At 40.7% G+C, this 20531-nt stretch overlaps 1 protein-coding gene and 1 long non-coding RNA gene across 2 annotated transcripts; one reads left to right on the top strand and one right to left on the bottom strand.

Moving 5' to 3' along the window:
* Positions 1–224: 224 nt before the first annotated feature.
* ANKRD1 (ankyrin repeat domain 1) lies at positions 225–8723 on the bottom strand. The gene is made up of 9 exons (XM_051800731.1): positions 8606–8723; positions 6982–7161; positions 5046–5183; positions 4848–4955; positions 4090–4188; positions 2855–2953; positions 2612–2710; positions 2348–2446; positions 225–1163 (listed from the first exon to the last, which is right to left on the bottom strand). Exons 1-9 carry the CDS (start codon positions 8633–8635, stop codon positions 1053–1055), a joined length of 963 nt encoding a protein of 320 aa, XP_051656691.1. The 5' UTR covers positions 8636–8723; the 3' UTR covers positions 225–1052.
* A 302-nt stretch (positions 8724–9025) lies between these two features.
* On the top strand, positions 9026–20281 carry LOC127476991 (uncharacterized). Its single transcript, XR_007906805.1, has 3 exons — positions 9026–9118; positions 11097–11250; positions 20144–20281. It is a non-coding gene; the product is annotated as an uncharacterized LOC127476991 (long non-coding RNA).
* Positions 20282–20531: the final 250 nt, after the last annotated feature.

Raw genomic sequence — 20531 nt, 5'->3', positions numbered from 1 at the left:
TTTGTTTTACTGTTTACTCAAGTGCTGTCATTAAACAAAATGAGTAAGAGATGGGATTTATCTAACAGTGGCAGGGAGGTGGCTTGAGGGCTGGCTGCTCTTGGCAGCTCAGACTTCTTCCCTAAGTTTTTAAGAATTTTACAGATGCCAAGATGTGAACTTCCTTTAAAGAGAGAAAAAATAACCCCATGCATGGTTACCGCTCCATCATCCACTCAAGCAAATACAAAGAAACCACTCTGTTTATTTAATCTGAAATGGATCAGTTCAAAATGTACAGAAAAAGCAATACAAATTTACAAATATACATAATCTGATTTTGCATTCTTCAGTCATCATACTTTGTAGTAGTCTAGCTTAAAAAAAAAATTCACATTTCTGATACTGCCTCCTCTCACCTTCACAACATGGCATCTGAATCCTCCAGTCCAAATGATTACATGATGGTTGGAGCTCTGTCCTCGAGCTCTTTATCAACCACGATTGCCAAACCCTGTGTAAACACCATTACTCAACTACTTCTTTAAATCCACTTGGCATCTCAGTATTCCTTCTTCCATTGCCCTTCCACATATCACCACTCATTTCACAGATTATTTTAATAGTGAGAACTCAGCAGAGACAAGGCAACAATTGCAAGTATTCGCTATTTAGAGCTGTTGGAAGGCTTGAGTAAAGTTGCTAATGTGGTTGGAAATACTGCCATTTAAGATAAAAGGATTTATGTTGCTGACAAAGATTGCATTAGGATGTAAAGCTCTATTAAAAAAAAGCTTAAATAATATTAAGAATCATTAAAAATTGCTTTTAAATAAATAAATAATAAATAGAAATAAATAAAGCCATTTTAGAGCCAGTGGAATTTTAACACTCCATCTGTCTTTTAAAATAATTACTTTGCAGGGGGTTTTTTGCAGTTTTCGGTGAAGATACCTCAAATAATCCAGTGCCATAAATATTTTCAATAAAAATACTGTGTTCAAGGGCATCTTCATCCAGGTTCGAGTGAAGCATTTCAAAGCAGCAAAAAGAGAGTGGTCTGGTTTCTCTCTTCAGAATTTGCCTGGATGGACACTCTTTTTGGAATTGTTTTTCAGGCTGTTGAATATCTCTTTGGTGCCGTTCTGCCACTGAAGAACAAGATCCATGGGCGTTTTCCCTTGCTGGATAGAAAAGCAGAGGGAGCATGATTTAATTTCCAGTGGTTGCCGAGTCCTTGTTCTTTCCTAGATACATCACTGCATCTCCTGATGTGAGACCCCTCTGCACACACAGGCTCAAGACTTAGTCTCGCTCCCTAAGGTCAGAGTACTTTTACTCTACAGAGCAAAAGGTTTTAGTGAGTCTAACCATATTGGCAAATACTGTGATTAACAGAACATGCAGGTGTTTCTTTTCTTCTAGTTTCAACTTATTAGAAATATATTTAGGTGAAACCTCAATAAGATGCTTTTCTCTTTAATTCAGAATTCAGATGAGAGTTTGTACTGGTTAATTAGGGTATGAACCACAGGAATTAAGTAAGACCAAAGTCTGAGAAAGCAAGTCTCTGGCCTTTGGGGAATTATCTTCTATCATTGTCATACCCTGATGAGGGATAATGCCAGGAGCTACCCTGCTTCAGGGAGGTGGGCAGAGAGTAGGGAGTACAGAGTGCTCCAGTGACTGTTTTCTTCCTTGTCCCCTGGAGTTTTGATTGATTGTCATTTAAAAACATTGACTGGCAATGTTAAACCCTATGCTACTGCTGCTAGGTTTGGATTTGCAAGAAAGGGTCTATGATGTGCTATATTTTAACAAGCAGTCACAGAGCTCCAGCAATGCTGCTGCAGCTGTGAGCTGAGTCAGGTGTGGGACTTCTTGAAGCTCCCCTGAGCCACAGGGATTTGTTGCCCAGTGGTAAGGTTAACAGCCAGTCATCCAGATGTAGTGCTGGGGCTGGCTGTCAGCTGTGGGCTTAACAGAAAGGGGATTTCTCTGACAAGCTAAGATCTTTGTTGTCTCAGTGGTGGTCGAAGCCCAGGAGTTGTGCAGAGTAAGTGTCTGTCCATTGTATCTTTTCAATGTAGGATATGAGTAATTAAAATAAATCTTAGAAACATGTGATGCTTTTTAAGTGGCAGCTGATGCTTTCTAGTTTTAAAAGAGGTACTGGGTTTTTCTCTTTTTCCCTGACCTCCCCCAAGTTACACTTTCCTTGCCGCAGCTCTGCTTTAATTAGCTCTGAAGTGATCTAATTAAGTCTATTCACAGTAGTTTCTCCCAGCCTTGAAGCCTATGGAACTGCTCTGAAGGGAAACTTATTTTAAAGCATTTCGAATTGCTTCATTTTTGTGCTATTACTTACGCAGTTCTTTAGCGTTAAATCTGCTCCGTGCAGAATCAGAAGCCGGATCATTTTGTAGCGGTTCAGCCTCACGGCGTCGTGCATTGGAGTGTCTCCTTCCTAGAGACACGAGACATGGACCACAGCGTCAGTCCTGCCGGTCCAGCACCACAGTCCAGCCCCAACTGCACAGTCAGGGGTTTTTACAGGCAAGTGGAACTATCAAGGCAGTCAGCAGCTTGATGCCAGCTGGTAGCTGACAGGTAAGAGGTTGCTGGTACTTACTCTGTCCCTGGCGTTGAGATCTGCTTCACAGGCAATGAGATGTTCCCCACAGTCGTATCGCCCTGTTCTCACAGCCACGTGCAAAGGGGTGCTGAGCAGCTGAGGGGGGAGGAGAGGAAGCTGTCAGTGGCATGGAACAGGTAAAAGCTGCTTCAAAAACAGCTGCCAAAAATTATCTACTAGGAGTAAGGATCAGCTTTTCGTGTCCAATTAAAAAAGCTGCAGAGTCCCAGAAGCACATACCTTATCTCTTGCATTTATATTTATCCCTTTGTCCAGTAAGAATTTCAGAACATCCAGACTACCTCCCCGGCATGCCCAGTGCAGAGCTGTAGATTGAAGCTGCAGTAGGAAAACAAATTAAAGGGAATTTAATATATCATTGTATTAAAAAAGTTAAACTGTTTTGATCAAATTTCTAAATAAAAAATAATTTTTATGCAATTTAACCTAAAGCACTTCACTGCGATCACTGAATTGTTTCTAGTAACAGCTTTTCTTATTTTGCCCTAATTTCTGCAGTACTGTGATTTTCTCACTCTTCATGCTAGCTGCATGTTGCTCCTAAAGACAGAGATCTTGGCAACGCTGCTGTGAGAGAGGATTTGTCTATTTGTCTGTGTTTTGTCTATTCTGTGAGCTTAAAAATTGTCTTTCACCAGGTATGTGGCTGGTATGTGCTAGTTAATGTTTTTTATTCAATGCCTTTTGGGTTCTAAAATGCATAGAAAATTAAGCTCAAGGGAAAGAATGATTCTCTGTAAAAAACAGACAAAAAACCCACAACTTATCCAGATCCACAAAGTGAATTAGAACCCTTTTCCTCTACAAAATTCAATTTCTCTGCTTTGAGCTCTGCTGGAAGGAGTAGAATGTCCCTTGACGGTCCCACTGTTCCTGTTGTTCCTCCTGCTTCTCACAGCCTACATGAGCACTGCTGGGGAAGCAAGGCTGGCCAGTGCCAACTGTTCAGCAAAGGGACAAAGAGCTGGGAGTGGAGAAGTAAAAGAACAGCTGCAGAAGCTGTTGATACCCAGGAACCCTTGTGGCTGGCATTCCAGAGGAGCAGGGGGCTCTCCCGAGCCTGCCTTGAAATCCTGGTGGAGAATGTGCACATTGCAGTGAGCCCTGGATGCATGTGTGGGACAGTGGTATCTCCAGCACCTGCTAGCAGGCTGAAGTGGTAGCCTGACCTCAGCTCTCTTACCCTGTTAGGCTTTATTGTTTGTGGCACTCGACTGGCCAGCGTGTTTCTCTGCTTCCTGAGTTTTCCAGCAACCATTTTGGCAAAGCAAGGCAGACAGCCCCTCCTCAAAAGTGAAACCTCTTCTCAAAAGTGTTATTTTAAGGATAAACTTACAAGACATTGTAAGGCCTTTTAATACTCCTTCTCTGTAAGAAGCACTTCTATAAGTGCTTCTCCTGGCACTTATAAAACAACAAGCAGTTTTTGGAAAGGTGTGAGTGGATGTGCATACCATGTCTTTCTGTTCAAGCCGGGCTCCAGCTTCCACCAACTTTTTCACCACCTCTAGATGTCCTTCAGAGCATGCCCTGTGCAACGCAGTGCGTTTGTACTGGCAATTGAAACAGTGCAGAGTCAGACATTATTGCACAAGCATATGTTTAAAATCTTTTCTCCCCTTCTCCCTAGGATGATGGCAAATACATACTCTGCTGATTCATTTTTAACAGCTTATACTTTTGAAACCTGAAATCTGCTAAATATTAATAGCAACCTGATAGCCGAGGGCTGCCTACCCAGCATTTTAAAGGATGTGAGAAGTATCTGCAGTATGGCATTCAAATTTAATATGATGCCTGTTGAGTTCGCCATCCAACATGCTATGCTGTATTTTGCCAATGCAGCTTATGCATTATGGAATGTGAGGGCAGGCAGCATCACTTATTTCTGTCTTTCTGCAGACAAATTTCTTATCTCCTCATCTGTAGCTTTGGAAGATCACCTGCTACTGAAAATCAGGGTTTCCTGGGCACCAACCACTTTATTTTAAATATAAAGACTCTTTTGAGGTAATTTGACTTTGAAGGGTCTCAGTGGCCTGTTAATCACTAGAAAACTTGATGTACAAAACTCCCAGCATTTATTTCCTCCCCCCCTCCCTTTTTCCTCCTCATAAGGGTGGAAGCTACAAAACTTTGTGGTAAAAGTTATGTCTGTTCTGTAATAACCCCTCTTCTGTAGCAGGCTTTGCATTAGGAAGGAAGATTGTACCTCATCACAGACATTTGGATCCCCTTTGTCTGACAGGTATTTTTCAATTACTGGCAACTTATTCTCCAGCGCAGCTTTAAAGAACGTGGGTATATCCACAGGTCCTGTCTGATGGAAAGAATATAGAGGGCATGAACATGTGTGGCACAAACACCCACTACTGCTTTATCCAGAATAAGGTACTTTGAAGTAACTTACAATAACTTCTGGTTCAGGTTCCTTTAAAATGGGCACTTTCACTTTCTTGCATTTTTTCTTCTTCTTCAGCTGAATAATTTTTTCAAGATCCTCCAAGTTTTCAAGTTTTGTCCTTGCCTCTAATTTCTTCTTCTTCAACTGAAACAAATCAGGGAAGCCAGCAAGTTGAGCTGAGTGTGACCACCTCTTCCTTTTCAAAGTGGCAGGACAGCGTGTTACTATTCAGCTGCATTCCATTAAGACTGTATGAACTTTGAAATAAGCTGTCTTTTTTTAATATTATTATTTTCAGATAGGGCTAATTGACTATTGGAATAAGTTACTAAGTGTGTGAGAAATTCTTTGTCATCTATAGTTTTTCATATTCCATTGGACCTCTTCCTAGCTTCTACTTCAGCCATATGTTGTGGGCTAGAGAGCGTGAATTTAGGCCAGAGTAAGAGCAGCACTGCAGTCCCTTCTGGTACAAAAATTTTAAAAGTCTCATGTGCAGCTTATCAGAGCTGGGAAACTCCTGCAGTTTTAGCTGACTTCCACCAAGCATTTTTTCTTCAACCACTTTTATGATGCAGCCCCTAATTTATTGGAACTTAATTCTCTTTGCTTAAAAACATACCCTTAAGTAAAGAACAAGGTTTAGACCGATCTTAGCATTTCAGTCAGCAAGTGTTTTATTTTGGTAAGCTACAAAGAATGTCCTCAGTGTCCTTGATGGGCAGTTCAATAAATGTTTAAGATTTCTTCAAGCCTGCTTGTAAAAAGCATCCAGGCATGAAGTCAGTATGGAGCAGTGCTAATATCAAGGGAAAATGTGTTGCCTGAACTGAGATCCCATGAGGTGTCCTTGACTTCAGAAGGGGAATTCACAAACAAGGGGTAACTCAGGGTCAATACAGATGACAGATTCATGGTGTCATTAAGGGTAAATACCTTGATGATAACCTGTCATATAGAATACAGTTTTGTCAACTGAATTCTTATTCAGGCTATTTCCACCCTGTCTTTTTATTGTTCTCTTCATTTAGGGTTTGATCTGTAGATCATTGACCTTATAGAAAATAATTATGCTGAGTGGACTGTGGATCAACTGGAGACCCAGAAAGTTCTTAGAACCCAGTTTTGGAGGAACTCAAAAAGCCTCTATAGCAAGAAATGATGTCTCTGTTGAAGGTTAAGTAGTAGTGTTTATTCTAATATTTCTGAGACTCAGTTTCCCACTCTTCATTTTTCAGAAAAAAGTCTTGTTTCCCCTGCTAGTTAAACTTTTTCATTTCCAAATCACTTTAAATTTTTAGACCAGTTCGTTCCTTATTCACCAAAGAATTCAAGTTGTGTTTTGAGGGAAAAAAGCATCAGTTCTTAGGAATATGGGGAGAATTGTCATGCTTCAGGAATAGAAAATCGTATTTTTCTGTAGACCAGTATCACTTTCATTTGTAATTGTTCTTCCCAAATGTGCTAGTAAGCATAAAGCATAATACCATGTTTTCATAAAAAGAACATTTTCATGTAAATAAGACTTCTGGCTTCAGAAATGCACGCTTATGTCTTTTGTGGGTTAGTTATTTTTGGTAGCAGTCATTAGATGTGGAAGCTGAAGGTGGCTAACTGGCTCTGATTGCTCCCCCCTTACTGACAGCTGGCACCAGGTGACTCTAGGCAAGAGGGAGCTCCTACAGTTTCAGTCAGACATTATAGGGGATGTTTTGGGTTCTGCCTCAAAGCATTTCTGCCTGCAGCCATAGGCTACAGAATTCAACAGATCTCCATGGTGTTCAGTGTACTTTAGACCAACCTCCTTTGGTGGAGATCTCCCAAGGGTTTATCTAGCTCACATGCATGCATTTCTAACTTAGAAAGAGGCAAAACTTCAAGGACTGCAGCAGGAAATGCACACAGGATGATAAAAATCCAAGCAGAAAACCCAAGAGCCTACCTCTGCTTCTAGGTTTTTCTCCTTCTCGTAAGCCAGATCACCTCGGGTCAGTGAGTGCTCAGAGACTGTCTTTAGGTCATCCTGCTTCTCTAATCTCACAGCAGCTTCATACTCCCCATTTTTGAAGTCCTCAGGGAGGAAGCTGCCAGTCTCTTTATCGTCCGCTTTCTTCCCAGTCACCTGTAAATGCAAACATGGCATAATATAATCAGCAGTGTCATGACTGCAGTGGTCATCACCTGGGATGGATTCCCTAGGGTGGACCTTGTTCCTGTCCTGTGTGGGACGGACTGAGTGCAGACATCATTCCACCTGTGCCTGGGTTAGCTGTGTGTGCAAATGGCTACACCAATCTCGCCCAAGGGCAGATTTCCCACATCCACACAGCAACCCACCCTTGGCATCTTCAGGTCTTGGATCCAGATCCATGAGGCCAACTCACAGTCTAACTCCCTGCCTGGCTGCAGCTGAGGTGCTGCTATATCGACAAAAGCCAGAGGGTTGGGAAGAGCATCCTTTTTGTTCAGGGTCTTCTTGTTTGTTCACTTGCCAGCCTGTGTCAGACTAACCAGAAGGCCCTAAAAGGCTGTGGTGGAAAGAGGCACCCCAACCAGCCACTCTCACCCTGTGAGTGTTGAGTACAGGAACTGAGCAGGTAGCATGGGAGGAGAGTCTTCCTCCACTGGGACCTTCCAGCTCTATTGAAACACATCCCGTGCAGTTAAATCAGGTTGTTGAATAAATTCAAGGCTGGTTTTACCCGTCACTGTGAGTACCAAAGTCTCATTTATAAGAGAATGGGAAAAGGATGTTTCCGCACAGAAGCTTTGTGGTGCTGTGCAGCAGTACAGCTTTCAATAGCTTTCAGAAATATTTCTGATGGCCAATTAAGTATGTACAAAGAGATAACTTATGCCAAAGAATTGAAGACAGCATGAACTAGTTAGGCTGTATGGCAGTTATATCTTAACATAGTCATCTGGGAAAATAAAAGCAGTGCTTTATTGTATCATCCCTGTTTTCCCAGTTTCTCGAACAGATCAGACATTCTTAGTCTAAACACTGCAGTGGCATGTCCCATCACTTGTGGTCTGGTTTAGACATTATTTTTCAAAGGCTCGTCTACATCATGAACAGCAGTGGTTGTAGGAACTGTTAGTATATTGTATTATTAGAAAACAATACTATTACTAAACTGTTTGTTTAGTATTATAAAATACTTTAGTTTATCTGCATTAATATCTTCTCTCAGTGCCTTATTAGATTGGAATTACTTAGAGTGATCATAAAATTCCTAGCTTCTAAAAAAGTAAAAATTAAAATCAAGGACAAAGGCAAATAAACAAGCTAAATCTGGTCAGTCTCTTCTCCCTGGTGAACTGTGCTCTGATGCAAAATCCAAACAGCTACGTAGCTGTATCTGTGGTGAGCCCACTTCCCAAAGAAAGTTTAAAATGAAAATATAACAGGATAACAAAAAATATATAAGGGTTTGCACCTAGAGCACAGCAGTGCTGGTAACCTGCTAAATCAGTGATCCAGTAAGGTCATCTTTCTCTGCCTGGTGTAATGACAGCCTAGAAAGAAAAGTAACTGTGAGTAAATGAAGGAAGGTTGTACCTACCAGCTCTTCTACTTTCATCATCATCGTCATATTTGCTGGTGTTTGGAGGTTGTACTCCTGTACAACCTCTATGGCTGAAACTCCCAAGGGCTCAGACCAGCTCTGCAGGGACCACCACACTCACTTTGCTTATATATCTTTGGGAGAACTGTGCTTGAATGAGATAATCTTCCAACCTGGGAATCCAAGTATACCCCTTGTGCTTGCCAGCTGAGAGGTAGGCTCAGGCTCATTCCAGACATGTTAACGAGCCAGATCTGGTGTCGAGGCAGGGAGGGAGGGGGGCGTCAGTTGGGCGAGGAGGGGGGAGCCTCAGACTGACCACACCGGGTATGTGAATCGGAATGAAATGTGAGCTCATCATTCTTTGGCAATGACTGCACTGCTCAGCAATGCGAGTCATTCTGCGTTCCCAGTGCCCACTAGGACAGCTGCCTGTTGATACAGCATTATAACTTCATCTTCTTTTTTTTTCTTAATTGACATTCAGATCACTGTAAGACACTGGAAAGGGTAAGTGGCTTATGTACAATGCTTGTAGCAATATCTTCCTGATAAATTGATTATTACCTCTAAAGTCTCGGCAACCCATTTTTTTCATTGCTATTTATTCTTGGATGATAAACAGTTTTAGGGGAAAGGCTTTTTCTCATCATGATGACAGTCTTCTATATTTGTTGGAAGGAATTCTCTGAGGGATTACTAAGCCAGAATGATGTCTCTGGTGCTAAAAGGGCCTATGATGTGATAAGTTACAATCAGTGTAAGATCCCAAAACAGCAAGATTTGCATTTTTCTGGAACTTTGTCCATCAATGGTCATAAGCCAAATAATGAATTATGTCCTATTATGGAAAAAAAAAAAAAAAGGAAACTTAATACTGGCAATATTTTCCTTTTAGATATGAGAGAATAGGGGCACAGAAGTGATTTGTTCATTTTTGACAATAAGATGGGATACAGACAAATACACACAGATGATGTGTGTGTTTTGGGGGAAAAAAGCTGTTGAATCCTTTGGGAAAGCTTTTCTTCTGCCATGAATCAGAGTACCTTGAAGAATGACCACCAGCAGAAGGCAGTTTTGTAAGAGGAAGATGCAGTAATCTTTGCATTCAGAGAGTGTGGATAAATGCCAAGAAGAGTCAGTTCTGTAATTGTGTAATGCTTGGAGCTCCTGTCTGATGAGGTGTAAGGTTGGCTGCAGGCATGTGGGTCACCTGGCTGAAATGAATACAGCTGCTCAGGTGCTCCAAGTACGACTTGTACATAAGTTCTTTACCAAATCAAGACATAACTATCCCACATGTTGTTTGTATCATTAGCATCATTAGCATGCTGCATTCCTGACACTGACCTTTCAAGGTGTCTCTCCTTTGAACTATCCCCCAGTAATCTGAGTACGTCCAAACTTCTCTTCTAGTGCCCATCATACCTATGCCCTCCCTTTCCCTGAAATGAAGCTGGACATCAGGTGGTTCCTTTACCACTCAGAATATATATGACATTAGAGGATGAGTCCCAGAACTAAAATAGAGTATGTGCTAGCAAGAGAACCTTTCAGGACATTTTTTTCCAAACCTAAGTACAGCAACAGTATCATTCCCCTCAAGTGGTATGTCCTGAATCACACTGCCGGACTTTTTTTTTCACACCAATTTTTCAGCTCCCTGTGGCTTTTTCTAGTTTACAAAGGTGCTGCAACAGCTTACCCCACTCTGTTCTGTTCTGTGAATCTTATCTGGGAGATTGTCTTGAAATCCACAACCCTAAAAGATGGCTGCACAGAGTGCTTCTGGTTTAGCAGAAGCAGATCACAGCAGAGACCTGATGTGGAAAGAGAAATGCTTGCTTTAAGATCAAAAACTGTTTAAGGAGCTATGAACTTCCTCTGGACTTATTTGAAGCTCACTTTTCCCTCTTTTTGCTTTCCTTTTTTTTTTTTTTTAACAACCTGATATACAAAACTGACTATAAAACTGACTCAGCAAAGGCTTAACTGGAAGCTTTAAGCGGATAGGGCTTCCTCTGCAAATGGTACATAAATCCAGAGTGAGAGTAGCTTTACAGGAAACCTCAGTGCTCTGAGGGGAAACAGAAACCAAATTCTTGCATCATGAGTGCTACCAAGACCCCACAGCTTATTTATCTTTAAAGCATTCTGTCCATGATGACTAAAACAATAATACAGAATAGAAAAGAATATTCCTTGATTATCCCAAGTTTCTGTTTTAAAATGGTGGCACACAGAAACCCACTTGAACCAAAGGCTGGGATCTAAATTAACCTGATGGTAAATGCTTTTAAGCTAAATGTCATGTAAACCAAGGCAACACTATTGAAATAGCAGAAATGCACTGATTCATATCAGCTAAGACTCTTGGCTTATCACTATTGCTTAATATTGGAGGGGAAGTAGCTTAATGAGCTTCTAACCTTGTCCTGGATTGCAACCACTTAATCACCTTTCACCAAGTGATTTCTCGTTACAGTGGTAATAGCAGATGGTCAGTGGGCGACGTGTGACGGGAATCTGAAAAACTTTTGCCACTCCACTGAAGGATAAGGGCAGAGCAATGATCAGCAAGGTGTAAGGCAACTGGATATTGTCACAAAAATCCTCCACAGAGAAAACACAAAAGGACGGTAGGCTCAGCATGACAGAGGGGAAACTATGGCACACCCTGCTCCTTGCTATCAAAACGGAAACTCTCTGACTAGTGTAAAGAATGTTTGTAATTCATTTTTTTAAGAGATTAATGGTAGAGTGAAAGCATCATGTGTGATACAGATGATATTGCCACCTCCTGTCAAGTGTACGACCATCCTGTTTTCAATGCCCTCACTGCTGTACTCGTCTATCTTACCTTTTCCAGCACTCTGCCCTTGGCTCTGTCCATGCATCTGAAGATGCTGCCCTTTGGATGCCATTGTGCCTGGCTGTCTCTTGTCCTTTTCCTACTGCTGAATAAGTAAAGGAATGAAAAAATCAGTTGCTGGGGAGGGGTTATGCACCTAAGAGGTTATTGATCCAGCAGATTATGTTCCACATGTTTGCAGCCAAAGATAAATTCATAACCAGGGTACACAGAAGAAATAGTGACCTATAGCTTACTCCTCTTGGATTAGTGATGTGTTGGTGTGTAATGGCTTGTTTATTTTGCAGTGTGTGTGAGCATCCAGCATGCTTTACATATATCCACATACAACAGAGCAGTATAGAATTGTATATAGCAAGAACTGCATTTGTTTCCTCCTCTTTCTTTTTAGGTGTTGGTTTTCCATAAAAGGCAGGAAACACTTTTATTCATCTTTAATACTTTTGACACAAAGCAGTTTGGGAATTAGTCAACTATAATATAAAAATTATACTGCTCATGTTCCAGCTTTTTCAAGACAGTGATATGTATTTCTGCCTACTTTTTCTAGAGTGGTCAGGTAATTGCAATGTCATCTGTTTAGAGACTTCTTATCAATGTGTATTTTTGTGTATGAAACTGCTAAAGAGAAGCACATTGTTTCCATATGGGAAAAAAATACCCACAAAACTATTTCACCTAGGAATAGAAAGTTAGTTCTCAGTACAAAATTAGAATGTAAGAAATTATTAAATTAAAAAATTAGATTACAGTTCCATTTTTTTCAGATCAGTTGTTATTAAAGAAACAAAGGAGTCATAATCTAGGAGGTTGCTGGTCTGGCCAACACAGTCCTCTGGTGTCAAAACCCAAACCAGCAATGAGTCAATAGTTGCATCACTTAAGATATACCTTAAAAAAACCCCTCCTCAAATGACATCAGAGTTGGGGACTTCACATAATAGATAAAAATACAACTGTGATTTCTATTTAAAAACAAGGTATTTAAATTTATCTGAGGCTGTGAGCTTTATCATAATGGCATTTTTACAACATGCAAATCTGGATAATTCATCCTAATGGATCTCAGCTAACAAGCAAGTGCAGCAAAACACACCCGGAGGGTTGTTATGTGTGGTCAAATGAGTTTGTCTATAGGCTTCTTGCCTTCCTAGTCAGCAATATAGGTCAGGGTCCCACTGCTCCAGCACACCTGTGCTGATGCTGTTCATGTAACCTCTGACTACATTTGTGTGGGGTCAACAATGTATACTATTCCTTCAGCTGCTGCAAAAAGGCTTTTCTGTATCAGTGTGGACTTGTCTAAAAGGTTTCTGCCATTCATGAATACTCCAGAACAGCTCCAAGTCAGGCAGGAAGGGAAAAGTGTTTAAAGTAGAGAACAGTGAGAGCCTACCTGCAAATCCTGGTCACTTGAGTCATGATCCAACAGACATCTACACTGACCACCTGCTCTGCAGTAAAGTATGGGCAGTACTTTTGACTGGCAACAAGGGAGAATTCAACTTCACTCCAGATAAGCTGTGGCATGTTTTAACTTTATTTTTATTTAGAATTTCATATTGTCTAACTTAAAGCCTCCAGTTTTTGAATCTTGCTATAGCTTTGCCTGAAAGCTTTTAAGTATTCCCTCTCCCCCCAGTAGTGCTCTGCTATAGTTTTTGGTGATACAAACCTCTCTCTGAAATGCTTCATAGCATGCCCAGGAACAGATCTAGCTCCCAGCTGTCCTTCTCTCCACTTACACAGCTCAGGAGATGTAGGAGAGCTCCACTGGGCAGCAGTGCAAGACTTCACAGGCTGTACCCAAGGGAGTGATGTTCACTTCCTGCTGCTTCTATTTTGCTCTGCAAAGGTAGTAGGTTTTGTGGGGAGCTGCTTAACAGCAGTGACCAAATAACCTCCAGCCATTGCTTTTCCCTCTAGCCTTACTTTACAGCACATGTTGAAGTAGTTATCCAATAGGATTCCCAAATCGCTCTCCAGGCAGAATCAACCCAATTACATTCCTCACAAGGGGAGACCGTGGGAGGTCATCTAGTCCAAGTTTCTGCTCAAAACAAAGTGAAAATTTAATTCAGTAAGGGTGTTCCAGGCTTCATCCAGTCAGATCTTAAAAACCTCCAAGGAAAGAGATTTCATATCCCCCCTGGCCATCCTGATTCAATGCCTGAGTAACCTCATAGTGATTTCTTTTTCCTTATATGCAGTTGAAACTTTCCCTCTTTCAATTTGTGCTCATGGTCTCTTATTCTCTTCCCTCAAACCTCTGTAAAAACCCTGGCTCTGCTTTCTTTGTAACCTCACAGGCTGTTCTTGTTTTCCCTAAAACCTTGTCTTCTCCAGGCTGAACAAGTCCAGCTCACCCAGCCTTTTCTTACACAGTAAGTGCTCCAGCCCCCAACCAGCTTGGGACTGATTTTACATCATTGTTTGGACACGTGATGAACATACTAAACGATGTTGTACCAGGAACTGATCCTTGTGGGAATCTGCTGGAAATAGTTCCACTCGTTACTCTCACCACTTTGCAATCTGTCACTGAGCCAGCTTTTAGTTCTTCCAAAGTACATCCTTTTAATTCCATACAATGCATGCTTTTTAATCATACCAACATATGCCATGAAATGAAATGCTTTGGCAAGACCCAAGTAAACTGCATTAACATGAATGGTGCTCTCTACCAGACCTTTCATCCTGCGAAAAGAGACTTTTTTGAAAAGATCTGCTTTGCATCCAACCACATGGATTAGCATCCGTTGCATGTAATGTGTCTGGTTCTTTCTTGATAAAGCTTTGGTTAACTCTTCCCTGTGTTTTCTGGGAACCCAGTCAGGTCAGCCTCCCTGTTATTTACTCTTTCATCACTTTCAGCCAATCAAAATATCTTGGGAGCTATAGAATAACAAAAAGGAGCTTCTCTGCTTTATTGACACTGAAGCTGTCCTGTGAGAGCTTTGGATGCAACCCAAGAGGACGCTCTACCTTAGGGAGGTTCCTGCACCTCGTGAATAAAAGGGAGCTCAGGGAACCAAAGTGAGAAGGAATTAGGTGGCTTTTGCTTTGAAGTATAATGATGTTTTCATAAAGAATTGATTTTGTAATCTCTTAGCAAAACAGTAGTGTGTCACAACACTTATAATACATGCACTCAGGCAGAGCAGCCTCTCTCTCATTTATAGAAGTCATACCCACTATAATGTTAGAAATAGCTCGAGGAGATTTTAAAAATCACTATTATCAGGAAAAAGTAACCCTTTTATGTTTGGGGGTTAGGGGGGAGTGTTTATTGTTTGGGGATTTTTTTTTGCTTTTAACATATTGCAATTAAAATGTAAATGTGTAAACCTGCTTCACATTAAATTGCTGAAAAGCTTTTTCTCCCCTTGCATGAAATGAGCTTTCATTGTCAGTGAGGTATTATTGGATTTGTATCCAAGCTATTTTTAACAAATATCTCCTTTGAATGAGATAATACCAATGAGGGTGGAAAAGCATTGATGCAACTTTGAAATTACATTACATCATATTATGTTGGTCATCCTCTTGAGGCTAGAGGGTAAGTATTTCTGTGACTGCAAACACAGATACAAAAGTCAATTTGCCCTTTATTTGTCAATTTGTTATAGGTACACGGCATATACCAAAAATGCAATTTGAGTTTAATTTTAGAGAAGAGAGTAATTAAAAACCAACCAAGAAAAAAAAAAGAAAGCAGGCAAAAAACCCCAAATGTACCTTGTCCTCTAAAGTTTCATAATCAGAGGCAAATTTATCTCAGATGATGAACTTGGAGAAAAATCCTGTGCCCTTCTGTAACACAGAAGTTTTGCAGGAGTCTGTTGCAACCCTTTGACATGGGATTTCTGTATTCTGATTCATTTCAGGAGAAAGTGTAGGGAGCGTATGAAAAAGGAGGAAGGAGGAGTGAATTATCTAAGTTGGTTTCTCTGGGTCTGCAATCTGCAGACACTATTTTTAGTAAGTTGTTATTTCACAGGGGAAATACCAGAAATTTCCCCCGTTGCTATTTTGTCTCAGCCGAGGCATCTTCACACCACAGTCAGCTGGATAAGGAGACCATGGGGTAGGCTGTTTCCCCAAAAGTCTGTTATTATCCAAATTAGGGAGCTAAGAAGGTGATTAGGCTGTGACTAGGACCAGTCAGTTCTTCCTGAAGCTCTGCCTATATCTAACTCACATATCCTGTAAGAAATTTTCTATGAACTCTGCTTCTTTTTTCATGTCTTTTTTAGACCATCTGTGTGGCAAAGCCAGTGTAGAGGCAGGCTGTTCTCACTATAACATGACAGAAAGACCAGGAAGATACTTCTTCCTCCCCCTGGTGTATCGAGGGTGAGGATACAGGACAGCATTAATAGAAATGAAACACTAAATTTCATGGAGAAGAAATGTAAAAATAAACACCTAGATTCCTTTTTCTGATGGATATGAGATTTAACTGTCTGAACATTTTTTTCAGAAATGAGGAAGAGTCACATGAAAGTGATTTTTCCAAGGACAGAATTTCTAGACAACTGCAGCATTAAAATGCTCAGATTTGAAGGCCTACCCTTTCTGTTTTGAGCTGAGCATCAAGCACCTGCAAATACTTCTGTGATCTCAGAGTCACTGCAGAATGCATTTTGGGGTGCCTGCTCTTCTGATGCTGAAGGGGAACAGTCATAATACATCTTCCCATGCTAGCTGTAAATTAACAAAAAAAAAAAAGGCATTTTTTTTACATTTTGTATAAGATCATGAAAGTATAATCACATTTGTAGTAACTTATGAGTTTACTGCTTAATTTTCCATTGGTTTTTCAAAGAACTACTTTTTTTTACTGCGCTGCATAAGCAATAGTGCACGTGTTCATTATATTCTAGGGCAAGAAATTATTTTAGAAAATAGATGAAAGCAAATCCACTTTTGCTTTTATCTTTATTACGAGTGGGTAAATACTTAGCTATCAATCCAAGAAAAGCAGCAGCCTTGCTGTCTGGATTCTCTTTACCTTTTAGCTTAAGCATGTCACCTAATCTTTCTGAAATTTACACCACCTGCACCCAAAGCCCATGTCCTGTATCAGAACTCCTGATACGTACACGAAAATAATGAGTGCATGTTTATTTGGTGGCTGGCTCTATGAAGACATTGAAGAAGCTGTCTTTATCCCCAGGTGCCAGAAGTCATTCATAAATAAAACTAGGGGGGAAAAAGTAATACCTTGAATATGGGATTAAAATGTAATTTTATTTGCTTTTAGTTACAACTGTACATTTGAGAAGGGCACTTGTTAATCTCTTATCAAAGCATTCTGTTTTTCTTTGATCTTACTATAATTTATTGTCATGAGTTGCCACAGGCATCTGTAATCCTGCTTAAAATCCCTCTATGCATTCCACTCTCTTCCAGGCTGGCCTTTTTCCATCCATTGTGGTGAACGTATTCTCCCTTTTGTTTGTATGTGCATCTCCCACTTGTCTCCATTGGAGTTACTGGCACTAACATGCACATAAATAGTCCTTTGGAGTGTATGTTTTCTTTGTATTTTGTTTCACATGATCGTTAATTAATATGATTATTTACTACTCAGGAAGATCTCAGTTATCTATATATTAATGGAGCCTTTAGAATGTGGGAAAAAAAGACAAACATTTTCTTGGTAGTTGTCTAAGAATAATGGCAGGGACATGTAGCAGCTTTCAGAGAGTGATAGAGTTTCACTGACATCTTTATGACATTTTTATTTAAAGAAAGACTAAAATGGAAAGTTTCAAACCTGTAAAATGTTGCAACCTCTTGTCACCTGTAAATGCCAAGGTAACTGGCCTTGGTGGTTTTGAAGCAACTCCATAGTTGTTTTCTACTTGCAGTGGGGTGCTGCTCTCCCTTACACACAAAAGACATTTTGCATTTATGAACTGTCCCAAAATCACTGACTTGACACAGAAGTACTCCAGTGAAGTGTACACTTCTGAAAATGGTATCTAATACACTCAGAGACTACAGTACCCATTTCTTACTGAAAATAAAACCAAGCACAGTGGACTGTAGCAATTACTTAGCCATCAGAAACCACAAGGGAATTTGATACAAACTCAGAAACAGAATCAGGTAACTTGCAGACTCTTGGTCTGAGAGTTCCTCCATGTTCATTACAAAGTTACAGCCAGGTGGAGTCAGTCCATGTGGTACCTATAGATTTTTTTAAAGTATAAGCCTACAAATACAAAACTGAACAGATTTTAAATTTTTGTAATTCCAGTATTTCATTCAAGCAAATAATTCAAAGGTTTCGGGATGAAATGGTAAATTTTCCCCGTGCATTTCAGGATATTCTATCTATTTCTTTTTCCAGGTAATATTCAGTTCATAACTTATATGAGTTGAAGTCTATTCCTAAAATCCATCATCTCCTGAGATGCCACAGACAAGTATGAAACTTCCCAATATGTCCAAAACAGAGATGATGCTAACAGAAGAAACCCTTGAGCTACTCCATTACATTGTAAGAGCATCATCAGTTAAAAGCAGAAATCCAAAATCATAAATTAGTCTACATCACCTTTTGAAAACCCAGTAATAATGAAATAGGTGCTACCTTCAGCATCTTCTCAGAACGTTGTGCCACAATTATTCTGGACTTGACACTGGTTGCCTCAGTTCACTTAAGATGAAAACTAATCATTACACCCTCTCTTTGACCAGCACATAGCAAATTTATCTCACTTTTGTCCTACCATCTGTGTGCTGTCAGCCAGTGAGATGGTTCATAAAGAACTGTCACGTGAAGCAGAGCATACATATGAAAGCATCCCTGGATGCAATCAAACATCACCCTGTTGAAGTGCACAACTTGTCTCTGTGTCAAGGCTTTTCACCTCTCTTTCAGGATATTTTTCTAAGTCAACTAAACACAAAAATGCAACCACAAGATTTCCCAGGAACAAGTTAGTAATACCAGTTCTGCTCACAGGAGAGAAAAGGAAACTTACTTGAAAAATTCACTAAGTGCTGTTTGTTCTAAACATAGCTTAATCTCCACAATCATCTCTTCCCAGCTTGCAAGGACATTTATCTGTGAGATTTTTGCTAGGCTGAACTAGTGCAGTGGACTCTGTGAGCTTAGCATACTTCCTACCTCATTAAGATGGCTTGAGCATGAGGGATAAAAGGGAGTAGTTGCTAATAGTATCTTTTTAAAAATGACAGGAGGTATTTATTACTCGTAATAGTTGTGAGTGAGAAAGAGGAGTGAAGTAACTGTTAGAAGCATCAGTCAGAAGTGGACAAACTCAGCTACTCCGAGGAGCTGAACATGGAGCTGCAACACACTTCTTGATCAGAGCAAGTGCAACACTGCCTCCACAGCCTCTGCAGCTGCAGGTTCATGGAGCCACTAAATCCAGGGAAAACATGTGGGGTCAGAAGCTTGCAGAGTTTTGGCTGACTAATAACTGCAGCAGCTGCTGACTCCCCCGTCTACTCTGTCTGCTCAGGGAACACAAGACCTTCGCACTAGAAATTATTCCCAGCTGCAGCTGTTAGATATTCATGACAAATGTCTAATGGCTAAAATTGTGTGTTGTGGACAGTGTCACCTTTCATGTCATATGGGGACAATTGTGTATTCTCCACTGTGGCTGGGATACTGAGCTGTCATCCTGACATCATCTGGAGCTGTACTCCTAGACCACAAACCACTGTCACTGAGCAGTGAGTTCTGTCTGCTGCTGATGCCTTCTTTGTATCAAGTTACTGTTTTCTACCACTATAGATATACCAGGACTGAGTAGCTGCCACTGTGTCTCACTGCAAGAGAGAAAGTGTAACTGTAGTAGCCCTGTCTATGAATTGCATTTAAATCAGATTCAATTCCAGGTTACAGCAGGACAAGGGACATGCGCATCCTGTTCCATAGCACTTGGAAGTTTGTGCTTCCAAAGGCAGTGGGCCCTTTTGTGCTGATGTCTGGTATCATCAGAAGAAAACACATGGAGGATTTATTCTGTTGATGAATAGAGGGAGCTGAGCTGCTACCAACCAACGTGATGTTTCCACTGGATTACTCTGCTCTTCCTTTCTCCAAGTAATCCTGAGTCAATCTTCTGGCAAAAACATGCCTTTCTACCGATTTACACTGTAGAACTAACCTGAAATAATGTTTCCATGAATCAACCAATTTTCCAACTCACAGAATTCTGCAATCTTACAAAAATCTGCTTTTTGTTAACATACAGTGAGATGCCACGAACAGCCTGAGGAGCTGTAAAGCCCACAGAGAAACTACTATACTGTGTAGGGGTGCAGTGCAGGCCAGTGACCAACAATGCAATGCATCTCACACATGGGAGCTGTTAGGGACACAAACTGCACCAGCTCTTTTTAGGCTCCAGTGCCTTTAGGGCACTCCAGTCCAGACACAAGGGGGTGGCACAGTTGATCTGATCACGTATCATGTCCAGACACATCCTGGATATGCTGGACTTAGTGAAAATATTCGGAACAGTTCTACTGTGTGCACAACAACAACTTGGCTGTGTTCAACAGCCAAATAACCAGAAGTTTCCTCTTGAAGTAGGTTGCATACTGCCACCCCAAGTGTCAGTAGAATTGGTTCATCTGATAATAATGTGTGATCATCTGTCTTTTTCCAGCTCTAAATCTAGATTTGATGGACAGAGATCTGAAATCAAGGCCAAAAGCACAGCCAGAAGAGAAGGAAACATCACTTGCTTTCTTTGCTTTGTGAGAGAAAAAAACACTAGAGCCCAGTTCCTCTCCTGTGGAAGGACAGAACACATTGCATTAGACACTATCAACCTTTAACAGGTTCTGGGATTATTTTTAAAATTACAAAAACAAGCACATGAGTTCTTTCTTGTTTACAGGACAAATGTTGTCAGAAAATAAATCCAGCAACAAAGGGGAGTGGCAGGGAAAGATGGATAGCCTTTGGTTTCACTAACAGTCTACTCAGATGAAAATATCTCCCCTATATCTGACCCTCTGGGTGTGTTGCTGGTCAAGTGAAGCCAAGTTGCA

Source organism: Manacus candei, unplaced genomic scaffold, assembly GCF_025592945.1.
Source record: "Manacus candei isolate 608988 ecotype Guabito, Panama unplaced genomic scaffold, ASM2559294v1 h1tg000050l, whole genome shotgun sequence".
NCBI classification, from domain to species: domain Eukaryota; kingdom Metazoa; phylum Chordata; class Aves; order Passeriformes; family Pipridae; genus Manacus; species Manacus candei.
The sequence above is the reverse complement of the archived record's forward strand: the minus strand, read 5'-3'. Positions and strand labels throughout refer to the sequence as shown.